This window comes from Psittacula echo, assembly GCF_963264785.1.
Source record: "Psittacula echo genome assembly, chromosome: 4".
Lineage (NCBI taxonomy): Eukaryota > Metazoa > Chordata > Aves > Psittaciformes > Psittacidae > Psittacula > Psittacula echo.
In genome coordinates this window covers 93,995,809-94,013,495 of record NC_137738.1, presented here as the reverse complement: position 1 = coordinate 94,013,495, position 17,687 = coordinate 93,995,809, and the positions used below count along the sequence as shown (strand labels likewise).

General features: G+C 41.6%; 1 protein-coding gene across 1 annotated transcript in view; it reads left to right on the top strand.

Annotated features, from left to right (window-relative positions):
- The first annotated feature begins 5,408 nt into the window (after positions 1 to 5,408).
- Positions 5,409 to 17,687, top strand: part of ROCK2 (Rho associated coiled-coil containing protein kinase 2) — a 102,043-nt gene continuing 89,764 nt past the window's right edge. The window contains exon 1 of the mRNA XM_080616318.1: positions 5,409 to 5,549. Within this exon, the coding sequence (XP_080472444.1) occupies positions 5,424 to 5,549 (126 nt within the window). The 5' untranslated portion in view covers positions 5,409 to 5,423. The remainder of the gene's footprint in view (positions 5,550 to 17,687) is intronic.

Genomic DNA, 17,687 nt, shown 5'->3' with positions numbered 1-17,687 from the left:
TTGTGTTTAAGACACTGAATTCAACACAGCACAGACAGTATCAACAGTTCTGCATTGATCAGCTGTCATGCTGTTTGAAAGAGCAGGAAGCACTGATATCTGTTATACCATACCTATTGGAGACAAAGATATATTCCTTCCCAAGTAGGAACAGCAGATGTAGGCCTTTACCTATAAAGTTTACTGTATGAAGATAGTTCCTTTAACATCCACTTGATTAGTTTGGTTTGAATTTAATTATACAGATGGCTGAGTGGGTTTGTAATTTTATAGCTGGCCTGTGCTAGTGATTGATGTGGTAGTGTTGCTGTTACTGAGGAGTGGTTTGGAAATAAATGGGGCTGGAAAAGCTGCTTGTATTTAAAGCCAGTAGTCGCAATGCAACAGATGCTGTACTATGAATTAAATGGAAGACTGTTGAACGGTGTTTTTTTGTGGACTTTACATAACTATAGCATTTGCACCAAGACAACACCGGAATCAGAAAATCAGCAGTGTTGATGAGTATGGCTGACTTTGTAACCCCTTTAAAAACATGTGCTTTTGTATCTCCCAGATACAGAAGTCATGTACCTTTCTTCCTGTCTGTTTTCATTAACCTAAAATAAAGAAAAAGAGGTTATTTTTAATCCAGAAAAATAATTTATTAGCCCTTAGACTGATTAAACACTAGCACATAAGAAAGGAAAATAGAACCCAAACAAACACCACCACAATAAACTTATATTCCTTTCGGTCCCTACTTCATATTCATGAATCTGAAAATAAAGAAACCCTTATGCTAGTGAAGTAAATGTAAATTATTTTCTGGAGGTAGCATGACAAACCTTCAGCTACCACCTCCAAGGTCTCATTATTAAAAAAAAACATCTCTTGTCCTATTTCCATCACAACAACAATTATCAGCTGTGACTGATGTTCAAACATCAGTGTGTCACCCTGCAAGGAGGGACGATAGTTATGTACCTTTGCCCATAGCGGTTTGTTGTGGCTTAATTTTGGCAGCTTTCAAAGACTGTGTATTTGCTTGGACAATCTGACTTTTTGTCCTCTTACTCTGCTGTCACAATTTGGTTCTCAGTCAGGATGAGAGTCACTTCATGTCTCCAGATAGAAACAGTCCATGGCAACTCACTTTTCCATGCTTCTGTTTCCCAAGATGCTAAACACAAAAATGGATTAAATCCACATGAGATGCTAATCCCAAATTTTAGGTTTACCAATTCGTAGAATTAACTTCAGAGCAGCCCTGCAGAGAAGGACTTGGGGGTGTTGGTCGATGAGAAAATGAACATGAGCCGGCTTCAGTGTGCGCTCGCAGCCCAGAAAGCCAACCGTATCCTGGGCTGCATCAAAAGGAGCATGACCAGCAGGTCGAAGGAAGTGATCCTGCCCCTCTACTCTGCTCTCATGGGACCTCACTCGGAGTATTGTGTGCAGTTCTGGTGTCCTCAACATAAAAAGGACATGGAACTGTTGGAACAAGTGCAGAGGAGGGCCACGAGGATGATCAGGGGACTGGAGCACCTCCCGTATGAAGAGAGGCTGAGAAAGTTGGGGCTGTTCAGCCTGGAGAAGAGAAGGCTGCGTGGAGACCTCATAGCAGCCTTCCAGTATCTGAAGGGGGCCTACAAGGATGCTGGGGGTGGACTCTTCATTAGGGACTGTAGTGACAGGACAAGGGGTAACGAGTTCAAACTTAAACAGGGGAAGTTTAGATTGGATATAAGGAAGGCGTTCTTTCCTGTGAGGGTGGTGAGGCACTGGAATGGGTTGCCCAGGGAGGTTGTGAATGCTCCATCCTTGGCGGTGTTCAAGGCCAGGTTGGATGAGGCCTTGGGTGGCATGGTTTAGTGTGAGGTGTCCCTGTCCATGACAGGGGGGTTGGAACTAGATGATCTCAAGGTCCTTTCCAACCCTAACTATTCTATGATTCTATCAGTAGTGCTCTTATGCTCTCTTTAAAACACCTGCAGAGAGTGGGAGCCCAAGATCATCTACAAAAGCCTTAACAAGTCAGCAGCAAGTGCTAAAAATGTAGCAGCCCTTTCTCCTAAAACAGACGCGCAGATGGGTAGTTTCTCTCCTTTCCCTTCTTTTGCAACAGCTAGTAGTGAAAGCATGCCTGAGGTTGTGACACAAATCCCTCTTGTTCCTGAGAAGCCTTGATCCCTATGGAATACCCTAAAGTTGATGACTTTCAACCAATAAGCGCAGTTTACTAACTTCCTACAAACCTGCTCATGCATATGCAGCCAGTTCTGAAAATGGCCAACAGCAAATTTCTGACTGCCTTGGGACACCCAAGACATATTTGGGCTGTAGGCACCTAAAGAGTTAAATGGCATTTCGGGGAGGAGAGAGAAAGGCAAAGGATCCAACTGTGGACTCACAGGCTTACACCTGCAGCTTGTACATCAGTGGAAAGCTTGGACTTTGCCTCACAAAACATGGTAAATACCATGTGACAATGCACTGCATCGGACTTCAAAACTATCATGCGCAATCAAGTAAAAACAGTTTTTCCTTAGATGGTCACTGTTAGAGATAGGGGTTACCCTAAGAGACGTATGCCACTACAGGCAGAAAAGGTAGAACGGTAAAAGACTGCAAGAAGGTGGGGTTATTTTTCCTTTAGGACACGTTAACTGTGGGTTTGCAAATACTAAGGGAAGGATCTGACTTTCTAGGCACTCTTTTTGCCACTTACCACTTATAACCAGCAATAAGGCTTCTGCTGATGATTTTGTTAAGCATTTGTGTCATAAAAAGGAATTCAGCTGACCGCTGTTGTCAGTTTGTCTCTTGAAACAGAGTAAAACTTGTTTCATCAGCAAACAGCCATGTCCTGAAGGCTACAGGAACAGATCTATTGAGCAAGAATTTCAAGAAGTTACTGCTTCTACACACTTGCTTTTGAAGTCACAATCACATTGGGTTTTGTATGTAAAAAGGACTGCTTATTTAAGAATTTGTTACCTTCGTCTAAACAGCACCCTGGACAATGTCACTAAATCACATAAGCCAGATAAAGTAAATAACAGTTTTTACAAAGCTTATTTTCTAGATAAGAAAAATGAGGAAAAGAGAAGCAACTTGTCTGTAGCCAAGGGGAAACTGAGAAGAGAGCTTAGAACTTCACATTACCTGGTACTCGACTCAAAGCTCATTGAAATCACCCCCAAAATTGCTGTTGACATTAGCAGAACCCAGATAAGCTCCTTATTGATCACTGGAGACACCTCCTCACACTTGGCCTCTTGTCCAAACCCATTTTAAATACCTTCTTAAAAAAAAAAACAAACCCAAAAAACATTTCTGCTTTGCTGCTTACAAGAAGTTAGCTAGTGAGTAGGCTGTATGTGAAGAAATCCTGTTCTTTTAGGTAATTTAGAGCTTTTAATGGTTGACATGCCAAGCTGTGTAACTTCAGTACCCACATCCTAATCCTAGTAGCAACCCTACTAGCAGTTGCACCTACTTTTATCTCATTGCAATGTAAACTCCTCAAACAAATTATGTGATTTTTCTTTTTGGTGGTGTTGCAGTAAATTTTCTGTTTGGGAGATGAAGTAATCCTACAATATAAATAAACAGTGCCTCTCCCAAGCAGATTTTCACCAGAAAACTCACAAACTCAATGTGGTGCACTCAAAGAAGCATGAGTCACACCACCAATCATGACTTCTCAAAACGTTCACACGTGTGTGTGTGTGTGTGTGTGTGTGTTCCTGTCAGGTTTGGGGATTTTGGTTCTGTGGCCTACAATCCAGATTCCAGTTACGGGGTTTGGGCTGATGCTCAGACCTGACCTACCCTCGAGCTGGGGGCTGTTCAGTGCCATGGCCTTGACTCAGAATATCAGAGAGTGATCTCACTCAAAACCATGCAAGTGACTCACACATTTACTCCTCTTTGACTCCCTCCCCTCTTCCTTTCAAGTTAAAGTATCAGCCCGTTTTTCTGACATCAGCTCACTGACATCCAGCTACCAGTTGAAAGTCAACACAATAAAACTAAAACGTTAACCTTTCCTCCCAGAGGTCCCTCCACCTCTGTGGATAGCACTTCCATGGTCCCTGTCATTCTGCTCAGTAATATCAGCTCTGAGCTGCTGGAACCATAGTTCAGCCACAATGTTGTCCTGCGGAGCATCCCTGCCATCTGAGTCACGTCCTCCATTCCTGCAGCCACAACAGGCTGTCAACAGCACTCTCCCAGCTACAATGTGCTCTTGCCTGGGTTTGTCCACAGCATCCTACCCCTTCAAAATGTCCACCAAGCAGTGGCAAGGTGGCTGTAACCACGTCCAGCACAGCAGGTGGACATCCATGTTCCCTTACACAGCTCCTAACTGGTAGCTCTCCATCCTCCCTCTAGTACATGCCCTGAGCACTGCTGAAACACTGCTCACTCACTTTCTCAACTGTTTTGGGGTTGATTTTGGAGTGCTTTACAGTACGCGGGCAGGATGAAGTCTCAGGCAAACTGAGCCAGTCACCACACAGCCCTTTCCCTCTCCGGCTACTGTGCTCAGGCCCAGCCCTTCACGCGAGGCCTTGCCGCAGCAGCTGCCTCGGGGGCTGGCGGAGCGGGCGGTCACCTCGCTGCTGCGACCGCGGCAGGCTGAGCGCGGCGGGGCGGCCCCGGACTTCCCCTTGGCCGCGGGGAGCTGAGCTCAGGGTTATAGTTAGGCTGTGAGCGAGCGCTGAGCTATGCGCCGCTCGCAGCGCGGCCTTGTGGGTAAGGGAGGCCGGTGGAGGAAGAGGCCGGGCCGCATCGGGTCGAGCTGAGCCGAACCGGCTGAGGGGCGGGCGCCGCGGGCAGGCGGGAGCCACGCAATGGAGTGAGTGGCGGGGGCGGGCCGGAGGGGCAGCGGTGAGGCAAGGCCAGGCCGGGCTGGCGGTGCTCGCAGCTCCCGCCCCAGCACCAGAAGAGGCGGAGTACAGGGAGCCGGACTCCGAGTCGGTCGCAGCCTTCCCCTTCCCTCCCCGCCTTCCTTCCTCCCTCCGCTTTCGGAGCGGGCACGCAGCCCGCGCGATGCTCCGGCCAGCGGCAGGGAGCGGGCAGTGAGCCGGAGCCCGCTGAGGGACGCCCCGAGCAGGGGGAGAGGCGGGGGCACGGCGGGAAGCGCTCCCTCCCACCTCTCCCCTCCCTCTCCCCGCGCCCAGGCGGAGCAGCGGCCGCTTTCCCGCGCCCTTCATGCCCGGGCGGCCGCAGGGCGGCCACCGGCGGCGCACTGCTCTCCACTCCCGCCTCTCTGCCCAGGCCCGGCCCGCAGGGCTCCCGCCCTTTCCCGGCCTCTCCGCCGTGCTAGGCCCCGCGCCGGGCGGCCCCGCTCAGTCCCCTCCTCCCGGCAGCGGGGGACGGTCTCTCGCCGCCGCTAGGCGGGCCGGAGGATGAGCCAGCAGCCGGCGGGGAAGATGTCGGCGGCTCCCCTCGCGGCGGAGGCGCTGGAGCCGGCGGCGGGGATGCTCGAGGGCCGCCAGAGGAAGCTGGAGTCCATGATCCGCGACCCGCGCTCCCCGGTCAACGTGGAGAGCCTGCTGGTGAGGCGGGCAGCAGGGCCGCGCTGCACCGCGCCGAGGGGAAAAGCGCTTGGTGGGGTAACAAAGGGAGCTCTGCCCTCGCCTCGGGCGGGCGGCAGGAAGAGAGGGGGAAGAAAGGAAGGAAGGAAGGAAAGAGCTCCCGCGTCCTGGAGGAGCTTTCCTGGGGGAGGACGGAGGCTGCTTCTCCGGGGTTGTGGAGGGGCAGCGCCTCTCCACGCCCTCGGCCGGGCCGCCGGCGAGGGGCGTTGGGCAGCGGACGGGAGGCCCCGCCGGCTGGGAGTGGGTCTTGGGGCTGTTGGGGGGCACACACTGCACCAGGAGCCAGCGCTCTCCATTTAGATGCAGCTTATTTTGGGGAAAGTGAGAAGTGTCTCTGGAAAAATCTGACCTGGGGAGGAAAGCACCTTGTTTTCGTTATTTCCCAGCATCGTTTACATCGTTTGCTTTCGCGCCTCGTAATCCTAGCGTGTCCGTTCCCAAAGTACCTGCCTTTGTGTGCGCTGCCAGGCACGCAGTCCCCATCCTCTCAGATCCCCCCTTTACCCGCACCGTAAAACCAGCCTCTGGTGAAGCTGAGGTTTGCTGTGCGATGTGGAAATAGTCCAGGAAAAGGGCACGCCTGAGGGAGAAATGTAAACTGGGATGGGGGGGGAGTCCTATGGGGTCACGATTATTTTCCATTGGGGCAAATTGATTTATCTCTCCTATTTCAAATAGCATGTTTCTGTGTGAGTGGATGAAATAAAATTTCCTTCAGTAAGAAATCCATGCCCTCAGGAAGAAGTGGGAAGAGAGTTATATTTCCCCATTTAAAACATCCGAACCCTGGAAATACAGAGGCTATTATTATTTCTGCTACTGCTGGGCTTCAGAGTCTTAAAACCTTTTATTTCCAAATTTCCAATCTGTCCCAATATTTTCAATGTGTCCCACTTAGGAGGAACAGAAAAGGGGGCAGAAATCCCAGTCCTTCTAAGAGTTGCTCAAGGCACTTATATTGAGTCTGGTTTTTTTCTGCTTTCAAATGACTCAGTTCTGTTTGGCCAAAAATACAGGAACTGACTGAACAGTATGTATGTCTGTGCTGTGTGGAGAATATAGGAATTTCCTATAACATCTGAAAAATGTTCTTCTCAAGGCTTGAGTACTGTATTACTCCTCTCATGGATGTTGAGAGGCATAATGACAGCCATAGTAGTCAATGAAGGGGAGTGGGAAATAGTGCTTCATATCTAACTGGATTCAGATAAGTTTTTGCCTAGGCCAGAGCAAAGAGAGCTGTCTCTGGGCTTCGCTCCCAGCATTTTCACTTTGGTATTTTGCTAGGAAAACTTTGACCTGTGGCCAAAAAAGAGCAGTTAAAAATAGTACAGTCATTCTGAAAAATGCGTCAGGTTAATACTTAACCCCAGTAAACTTCTTCACACTCTCTGCTTTTATATTCAACAGTGTTTTTTTTATTCCCTCACCCCCTCTGCCTTGGACATAGATTAGATACACTAAATCCCGTTTATTTTTCTGAAGAGAAATTCTAATTGCAAAATTGAGACTGGGCTGCTTAGCACTTGATTATTTGTTTGTTTTGTACACTTACAATGGTGACCACCACTTCATGCAATACACTGGAGAAATTAGCAAACCATGGGAGAGCATTAGCTGGATATTGAATGTGTATTTTTTTTATGGCAAAGTTCATCACTTTGTTGTCTGCGCTCTTTCTGTAGGTGTGTTTTACAGAAATATGATTTCTTTCTCTAATTATATTTTACTTGCTGCTAAAAATTAGCTGCAAGTAAAATATAATGCTGATCAATGAAATTTCCTAGCTTGTGAATTCTACATGTCTGTGTATGAAATTATGGACTACTTCAGGCGTATCTATTTATTTTTCTTGTTTAGAAAATTTGCAACTGATTTCCTGTAAAAGCTTTTTCTTTTGGGCTTTGGTATGGTTGCTTTATGCTATTTGACATTAATTTTGTATTGGCATTCTGCTAGGCAGTCTGAGTATGAAAACATCATATTCAAATTGCAGAATTTACTTATTTACTAAACAGCTCACTTTAAGTGTAAATTATCATGAGTGGAAATGTATTTTCAATTAAAAGTAGAAGTACAGCAACAGAAACTAAGTGTCAGGGAAAACATCTTAAAAAGACTAGCTGGAATGCCACTATTTCATCTTCCAAAAATAACATAACCAAAACTAAAAATGTGGAATGGAATTCAAAATGGAATTCATTTCCTTACACTGCAAAAAGTCATAAACAGCTGCTATTCTGCATTTTGTATGCATGCTTTATTTTTGAGAAGCCGTAAAAAGCAAAAAAGTAACTGTTAATCTGCAACACATGGTGCAAATTTGAAAGACGTGAGAAGCGGAGGTAATAAGCTGTCTTTCTGTAGATACCAATTCCACAGCTTATCAAGAGGGATTTTATTCAGTGGCTCTAAATGAAAAGACTTTCTTTGTGTACCTTCCTGAGCACAGGATGGCTGACCACATCCATCTATTTCTTCAGCAGGAGAATCCATGAAGAAAATACATTGATTGATTATTTTCCTCCCATCCCTCTTTGGGCATTAAGAGAAACTGTCAGATTTTCTAATGGGATTTTTGCTGTATTTTATGCCTTAACTCTTGTCTGTTTATCCCTGTGTTGAGCATAATTATTTGTGTTTGATGGAAATATGTCTTTGAAAAAGACAGGTAGTCTCAATTCAGAGGCAATAAGAGATGGAGAATTTGCTATTTAGTTTGTCCTGGTAGTTTGAAGGCAGAATTTAAAAACAATGCAAATTGAAATGTGTGGCATGGTCATCATCATCCTTTTTCTGCTAGATAAAAACGTCAAAAAAACCCCACCAAAACAAAACAAAAAACCCAACATAGAGGACTTTCTACTTATTAGCATGGGTCAGATTCATAGCCTGTATTTGATGGGTGTCTTCAGTAAAGATATGTACAAAGGGAAGTGGTTTTGCAGCCTCCTTTAGATGTTCACTGATTGCTGTTTTTCTTCTTGTATCATATTAAAAGCCTGTGTAAGGTTGCCTTTGCTGAGATAAATAACTCTTTTATTGTCACAGCTTTCTGTCATCTGATCTCTTAACTCTTTTTGGTTGTGTAACATTGCATTAGTGGTTATGAAGACCTGTTTGATGTATTACCTTTACATGGTGCATATCACTTTGTAAAACTACTGTATTATTATTTGCTCTTCTGCCAGTATCTGTCATCCACTAATTTAATGAGGTGACATTTTTATGTGTACTGCATGTGCACACTCATGATAGTGCTTAGTGGTATTTGACCTTGGTGATCTATAAGAAACACTTCTATAAATACATTCCTACCAAATAGTTCCTAGTTGCTAGCTACATTTAAGAAGAGCCTAGCAGTTCTCAAATACATTTGCGTATACTTATACTTTTGCATATATGTTCTGTCTACAGTGTTAACTGTATTACACGTTATTTAGGAGTGCATTGGTAAGTGTTCGCTGAACACTGAATATGTTCTAAAACTAGAACAGATAGGTTAATGTAGGCTGTGTAAAACTAATCCAGACCTCCACTTCCTTGCATGTGTAACTGTATCACTTCAGCACATGCCGAGCTCAACTGTAGAGTTTTATGGTGATGATGAACAGCTCTGATAAACCTTATCATCCTCCTCCCTGCAGTTGTCTGCCTGGTTCTTTTTCTGGAGCTGTGCCTAGAGAAAGGAAATGGTGTCTGGCCTTGGTCTTGTTCAGTGCAAGCGTTAGGATTCTAATGTTAAGCTTAAACCTTGTCATTATGACAGAGATGTGAAGTGTTGACTATTTTCTGCCTGCTCTGCTGTGGTTGTGTCAGCATTTGAAAGGGAGTTCTTAAAGCTGTTAATTAGGCAGTGCAGCAGCAAAATTGTGGGCCCAGTGCTGGGCTAGGATGGGAATGCATTCATGGACTGAGAAACTTGAGAGATGATTAGCAGGAGAGTGGTTAAGCATCTCAATACACAAGCCTTAAAACTTAAAAACAAACAAACTGAACTAAATTGCTATTTATATCTTTAAGAATAATAATAATAAAATAAAGCTGTCAGGTAAAATGTGTATTTATACCAGTTTGAATATGAATAGGTGTTCATCTAAGTTGAACCTTACCATGGAGACCCCTGAATTCCAACCCTAACAAAAGGGGGGCTGCAGATACAGCAGCGACTCTGATCTTTTCAATAGGTGCATCTGTCCATAGCAATCTCATCAACTGGAAAGATAACAACTTTGTGCAAAGAGTGTTAATTTAGCAGGTCACTAGGCTGAGCCTTGTTAATACAGGGTCTCCAGGTCATCGTGGTTGACAAACATATACCCCTTCGTAGAATTTTGGCCTTCTGAGCTTTCAGAGTGTTTCACATTTAATATGGAGCTTACAGATTTGATGTGAAAGTTGTCTCATTTTTCTGAATTTATTGCCATATAATTTTGAATCTGCAAGAGCAATCTGTTGTGTTAATTTGAGCCAGCAAGCGCAGGGAAGAGCTGAAAATGTAGCAGTTAGCAGGATCTGACCTGAAATTTATTACCCAGTAAGTAGTTAAAAGGCCAAATGATTTCTGTTCTTGAAGAAATAATTTATTCCTTGTTTGTTATAGTTGTTGTGCTGTTATTTCTCTCTTAGCTCCTGACTCTTTCTATAAAGTCTATATTCTTGATCTGTGATTTCAGAACATCTACTGCAGAGTTGAAAAAGATGAGCTTTAAAGAAACAGAATAGTCTTTTGTTCATTGTTCCTGTGTGATTGATTTATATATAGCAATATAGTTAACTTGAAAGGGACAGTTCTGTTTTCTGACAGTTTTACGTGTTCTTATATACTGTGTTACTCTACGCTAGGCTTAAAATACTTCACTTTTAGTTTAAGAAAGCAGAGAAGCCAGTTTCCTCAGCTTCAGTGCGTTTACCACCACACATGAGATGCATGCAGATCTTGTGTGTGTACTCCCAAGAGGAATGGTCACTCCCAGTATTTCACCTGTGTTGATCAGTTTGCAGAGTGGGTCATTTGTTCAGTATCTGTCACAGCTTAAGGGGTGGGTGAAAGAAAAGGGCAGCCATGCTTTCAAATGAGCATGGTTCTCTTCTGCTTTATATGTGATGGAATGAGAATCGGGAACTCTTTTCCAAATATTAGTAACCTCTGCATCAGTTGGAGGATGTGTGCAAATTTTGATTAAAACCCATTTTTTTAAAGTACATCTGCCGTTTTCAACTAACGACACAGAACAATGACAAAGTGTTTGGCTGTTTGGTACTGCAGACCATAACAAAAGCTGCAGCTTTCAGTTGATGGTTTCTTGCTAGTGTTTGAGCTACAAAATATGACTGGAATTGTATCACTGCCACAGAGGAACTGACGTTGGATTTTAAGGATGAAAGTGATTGAAACTTGCTAGTGGAGTTTTGCATAATGAAAGAATATATATATATTTAAATATATAATGTTTTCATAACCCATAAGCATGGGGTGTTTTGGGGCGGTGCTATATTGTGTCCAAGGTCAGTCTAAACTGTTATAATGAAAAGCACCAGGTGTTTCTGGTAACAAATCTATTTAAAATACTTTTGTCTTGGTACATCACATTGGTTAAGAACAAGAATACTATGTTTATATTGGCAACCTTTGCTAGTAATAACTTTATTTTAATGAGTCTTTTGCTATGTAAACAGAATGGTGAATGTAGTGCTGGGTTCCAAAGCCATACCTGCTGTCATGGAGCTTTTGCTGCTACAGAGTGAAACATCAAAGCGCTCCTCATGCTGCCATCAGCATCTTCGCAGCCAGTGGCATTTAAGCTTCTTTAGTGCAGGTGAAGCATCACTTGCATCCTTATTTTGGAACATTATATTAATTACCTGCTAACAAAGTTTTATGACTGTATGCTCAGAGTAGCGATTTGGCTGCCCTCTAATATGCAAGGGCTCTATATTTGGAAGATTATGATTCAGTGAATTTTGTCCTGATTTCACTAGGTTGGATAGTCTCAGTCAGTAAAGGCTGCTTATGTGGTGTGGGCTTAGCTTTTTCTTTTTTTCTATGTTCATCTGCTATGGGTACAGCTCTTGAGAGAAGGGCTTTTTTTTTTTTTTTTTTTTTTTCCTATTATGAAATACTGTGAATTTTAGTTGGGTTGTTTCAATGAAAGGATAGACACAAATTCTTTATCAGCTTGTGAAACATCCCTCGTGTTCAACTTCTGCTTCTGTTGTGGGATGTAAAAGGTGACAGATATGAGAAGAAAAACAATCTGGGTGCCACATACAAGTAGTTTTTCATTGTTCCTGTTTTTCATTAATTGTATGTAAAATGATTTACCTAAGTCAAATCTTTTGCAAATGGTCACTAATTGCATAGTTTGTGTTTTCTGTGTGCCCAGATGGAGACTTGGGTTTGATGACTGCTAGGGTTTGATGTTAGTGTGCAGCATTGCTACTTTAATACCATAGTCATCTCATTGTTCATTTTTGTTAGCAGGACAGTGTGGTTCAGGTGGTATGGGCAGAGGGATAAATAAAAAGGATGGTGTGCAGAAGGGTCGGAAGCCTAATATAGTGCTAGTGCTGCATGTCATCAGAGAAATCTTTCTTCATTTCCAACTATATGAAATGGAGATGATGAAGTTTTTTTTGTTTAAACCTCTACTAGAGAAGAATTTAATACTTAGAATGAACTTACGTAATATAAAAAAGATCGTCATGAGGAAACTTATATGAATGTGTTTAATTCTGAACCTTGAGGATTCAGATAACTGCGTGGTTGCTTTATTGTCTCTTGATTGTTCTAAATCACAGATACTTATTTATTAGTCTGTATTTAAAGTACAGAATAACAGGATCCTGCATAAAGCAGGGTAAAGTTTGGATGACTCATCCAAACACAAGAATTTTTTTATACTTTTCTTCAGGAGGAAATGAAGAGGAGGTCACATACAGACAGGAAAGAAGGTTGAACCATGATGAAAGAAGAAAAGCTAATCTTACCAAATATTCTTCTTACATTTTTTCATAAATCTTGAAACGAATGTTGACTGACACCGTCACCAAATAAATTAATAACTAGAAGGAAAAAATGCTGAAATTACATACTTTCTTCTGAAGGGTATTTAAAGTTTAACTAAAATCTTGATTACTATTTAAAGACTTGTAATGCATTATTGTTCTTTGTCCATGTCTGTCACTGCTGTTATGGGTGGTTGTCCTAAGTCTGTAGGTTAGTTGTTGATTAAGTATCAAATGGTGCTCTCTCAACAGTGTAGATTTACCCTAGTGTAGCAAATCTGTGCTTTTGTTCAAGATGAAGAGTGCTGCATCGCTAAATTCACTGTAGTGTGTATGTACATATCTGCAAAGAGATTATGCTCTAGAAGTTGTAACAGCATAGTTCTGGTTGAGGGGTATGCAGTCATTTGGCTCACCTATGCTATGAAAATGTTCTATTTCATACGGAAGCTAGTTTTAAACTGGTTTTCCCTGTGGTTTCTGAAACTGGTTTGTTCTGATCTCCGTTTTCAGTTTAGCACTGATTATCTTGAGTGTGAGATTAGGGGCACAAGCCTTGTAATTTCTTGCATGTATAGGACAGGTTTTTATTTGTAAATTACTTTTAGCACTATCTGGTATAAAGGGAAGTGTATGTTGGGGTAGACTTCTAATATGTGTAGCTAAAGTCATTTGGAACAAGTTGTAGTAAGTAGATATAAGATGTTACGGAATTACTTAAGATTGCTTCTGCCCCTTCTTACTCAATAATTATATAATCATGCTTGACTACTCAGTGCTTTTTTAGTGGAGTTTTTAAATTTTTGTGATAGAATAGCCATGAAGTCTCTCACTTTAGGAATAGAATTATTCCCTCAGTGCAAGAAAATGAAGAGCTGGGAATCATACCATGTTGGAGGCTGTTAGTTTAGTGAATAATGAAAACCTTTCTAATGCCAGCTGTATGCACACATGGTCTGTTTCTGTTAATGAACATTTCAGGAGCTCTTCCTCTAACAGTAAAAGTCAGCCTGCTTAGGCATTAAGCCTTAGTTTTTATTTCTTGGCTTATTCAATTTAATGACCTCTTCAGGGTGTATAAGTCCGTCCCCTTCCCCCCCTTTTTTTTTTTATTCTTTCATCTGAAAAGTGACTGAAAACAGCTACTTGAATTACTGATGTATCAAGGAGGTACTGACAGTTTATTACTGTATTGCAGCTACTGCTATTAATTTAAACATTCTGTGTTTATTTTTTTTCTCTGTGAGTACAAAGTTAGTAATTTTGTTAAATTTGAGTTACATCCATGCTGGTATAAGCACCTGAGGTAAGCTATAGATCTGATGAGAAAAGCTGAAATAACTGTTTTCAAGAGAAAAATGTATTCCTATTATTAAATTATAAAGTTTTGTAAAGCTCTGGGGTTTTTTTATTGCTGTCAAGTTTACTGTTCAGTATTACTATGAATAAATGGCTCCAGTTATAGGAAATGTGGTTTTTATTTTATCTATTTTCCGTATTCCCCATCCCGCTGCGTTTCTCTACTGTTCGTCTCCCCAGAATTGAAGAGTTTATCTCAACTCTGGAAATGGCATTTATACCAGTGAGGGTGGGGAGCAGCAGAAGACCTGTTGTCAAAATCTTGGTGACAAAATCTGAATGTAGCAGCAAATAAGGTATATGTGTAGTGTTTGTTCTGTTTTGGGGATATGTTAAGCTTGAATTAGAAGGTAAATATTTAAGAAATAATAAATATACTAATACAAGCTGCATCTCCTGAGAAATATACAGTGCTGTCAAATCCTTTTAAGTGTAGATATCTGGCTATTATTTGAAAATAGTTTTTTTAGGATTATGAAGAAAACCTTGAAATATGGGCAGTATGATTAAGAATGGTTTGTACGTGTGGAAGCCTGAAACAGTAGCACCATGAGGCATGAATCACTTCATCTATTTTAATGGTTGGCTGCCTCTGAAGAAAGGCAGTTTAAGTGTCAAAATAAACTATTTCAGTGCTCTTCACTTTTTTAGTAGAAATACCAGTATTTTTCCTATGTGTGTGCTGCATGGTGTTTCTCAAATGCCAGAAGTCCCAAATGTCCCTTTTCTACCCGTGAAAATATCTTTGACAAAATTTGGTGTATTAAAAATGGAAAATAAACTTTCAAACCAATTCTGTAAGTGACATTGCTCACTATTAGAAGACTTCCTAGTTTTATTTTATATGACTCTACTGCAGGACTTTCTTCATCAAATCAGAAAGCCAAAGACAATTTTGGGCCTAAGTGTACAGTTTTCTACGTAGTACGGTATGCTTTGGTTAGACTGTATTGCTTAAAGTGTATTTGGTGATATAGGATTCATGTTTTGAAATCACACTGGTAAAATTTATGAGGGAAGATGCACAGTATGTCTTTCAGATTTATATGTAAATTGATGAAGTTTCAGTATACCTACAACTCAAGTACTTTTTTATTAAACCAAAACTAAACAGTGTACAATGAAGTTACTGCTGTTTATCAGCATGTTACATCAAATGGAAGCTGAACGTGAGGGAGGGGAGAGAAATGCCATTATGTGTAAGATACGGCTTTTTGTAGTATGTAGAAAGCAGGATTGAAGAAAAGTCTTACACACATTTCATTCCAAAGTAAAACTTTCTAGTTATATTTTGATTCCAAGCTTAATTTCTAGAGGAAATAACCACCAGAAGAGTCTGCCATGTGACTGGACTTCTTTCTTGGCACATGAGAATTCTTCTTGGTTTTATACACCGCATAATTTTCTGAATTGTTGTATTTATTGACATCATGCTTTGGTTTATTTTCAAATGTATGAAATCTTACTACTTTTGGGTTAGTTGTCTTCTAAAATGGAAGGTGGGGAGAAACAAGCATGTTTGATGCTGTAATAACGTAGGGTTATTGATGCTGAAAGTACATGAGAATCATAACATTTTTTCTCTGTGATTGTATGCAAAATAATCATGAATGTAAAATACTGCTGTGGTCTGTGAGTCTGTATCTATAACGGTAAACATAAAATATTGCTGTCTATCTATAACAGTAAACCAGAGAATGTTGGGGTCCTTCTGTGCTGTAGCTGTCATGGTATTGCCCTGTCCCTAGTGTTCTTGACTGTGGTTGTCCAAAAGCCGTGGTTACAGCATAGGGAATGGCAAGCTTGGTGGGACTGGAGCACCTCCCGTATGAAGACAGGCTGAGAAAGTTGGGGCTGTTCAGCCTGGAGAAGAGAAGGCTGCGTGGAGACCTCATAGCAGCCTTCCAGTATCTGAAGGGGGGCTATAGGATGCTGGGGAGGGACTCTTCATTAGGGACTGTAGTGACAGGACAAGGGGTAAGGGGTTAAAACTTAAACAGGGGAAGTTTAGATTGGATATAAGGAAGAAATTCTTTCCTGTGAGGGTGGTGAGGCACTGGAATGGGTTGCCCAGGGAAGTTGTGAATGATCCATCCCTGGAGATGTTCAAGGCCAGGTTGGATGAGGCCTTGGGTGACATGGTTTAGTGTGAGGTGTCCCTGCCCATGGCAGGGGGGGTTGGAACCAGATGATCTTAAGGTCCTTTCCAACCCTAACTATTCTATGATTCTGTGATAATTGATCAGCATGGTGGGAATTGATCTTCTTAGGTCTAATGGAAAGGAGAAACAGGCAAATATCAGAACCACTTCTTGCCAAAGCTTAAGGAAATTTTTTGAAACATCAAGTTATTATCTATGGGAAAACTATTTTCCACTTATACAACCATGATGAACTTGAAATCTATTTTCTATTTTGCCTTTTTTTTCCCCAAGTAACTTGGAATATTCACTTAGCCCTGAATTTCTTGCACGTTTTTGTTTCACAGTTATTTTTCTTTTATTGTTTGTATTCCAAAGGAAAATTTGCACAGAAAGGGGAAACTGATCATTCTGGAGTAAACACAGGCTAAATAAACTAAAAAATATTCTTCCATTGGCTACCATATTGTCAGCTTGGATAGAATTGTCATTTAACTGTCTCATTAGTGAGTGACATTTAGGGATGTGGTTTAGTGGTGGACTTGGCAGTGCTAAGTTAACAGTTGGACTCAGTGATCTTGAAGGTCTTTCCCAACCTGAATGATTATATGCTTAAAGGCAGACATGGATGTCTTCTGCTAAATGACATGGGGATTAAGCCAACATTTCATTGCCCAATGTATGAAGGTAATACCACTACCTTGCAAAGCTATTATCTATTAGTAGAAAACATTTATAGCTGGTGTAAGTTTTAAAGTGCCTGGAAGCCTTTCCTTGTAATAGTTTTGTCTTGAAAGGACCCTGAGCTAAGCCTACAGTTCTGAAGATACAAGGTACTTAATTGTCAGATTGAGACTGAAGTTCCTGAGGATGTGGGTTCCTTTGTGAAGATCTCTGTCAGCCACAGACAAAGATGATTAGGATGTCTTTCTGTCTTCTCAGATAAGCTCTGTTGTCATCCATGGGTAGTCGAAGGATTAGGGAAACCTTAAAATGCTGTAGGATGCAGTATCGAATTACTTCTAGAAGCAGAAAAGAGATGAGATTTTGTAGATAGGAACTTACTGAATAGGCAGGTGTGGTCCTTGGGCCTGCAATGTGGAGGTAAATACAGCAGTAATCAAGACTAGCCTAATTATTCTCAGGTAGTCTCAATGCTCTGAAGGAAGGAAGATACAACAAAGAAGGTGGCCCTTTTATTTTTAAAAAGATGGGCACAGCAGAGGACGGACATGCATTCTCAGTGGTATGCGTGTGCAAAAATTAATGGAGCCAACTTGGCTTTTCTGCCTTAGAAGTAGCATATTTAGAAGAAGAGTAGACATGATGGTCTTTATAATTTAAATATTGTTTTCTGGAGTTTAATAGTGTAGATTTCTTTTTTTTTTTTTTTGAAAGGTGTGTATGTTTTTGTATTTAAGGGCTTCAGTCATTAAGAATACTAGCAATCAAGTTTTTGTATACTTAACAAAAATATATTTATCTTCCAAGAGTTTATGAATAAATCAGTAAAATTGTACACTTAGTAGGAGATACCAAACAGCTTTTGATAATAGAACAATAAATGTTCTATTATTAAAATATGAAGAAG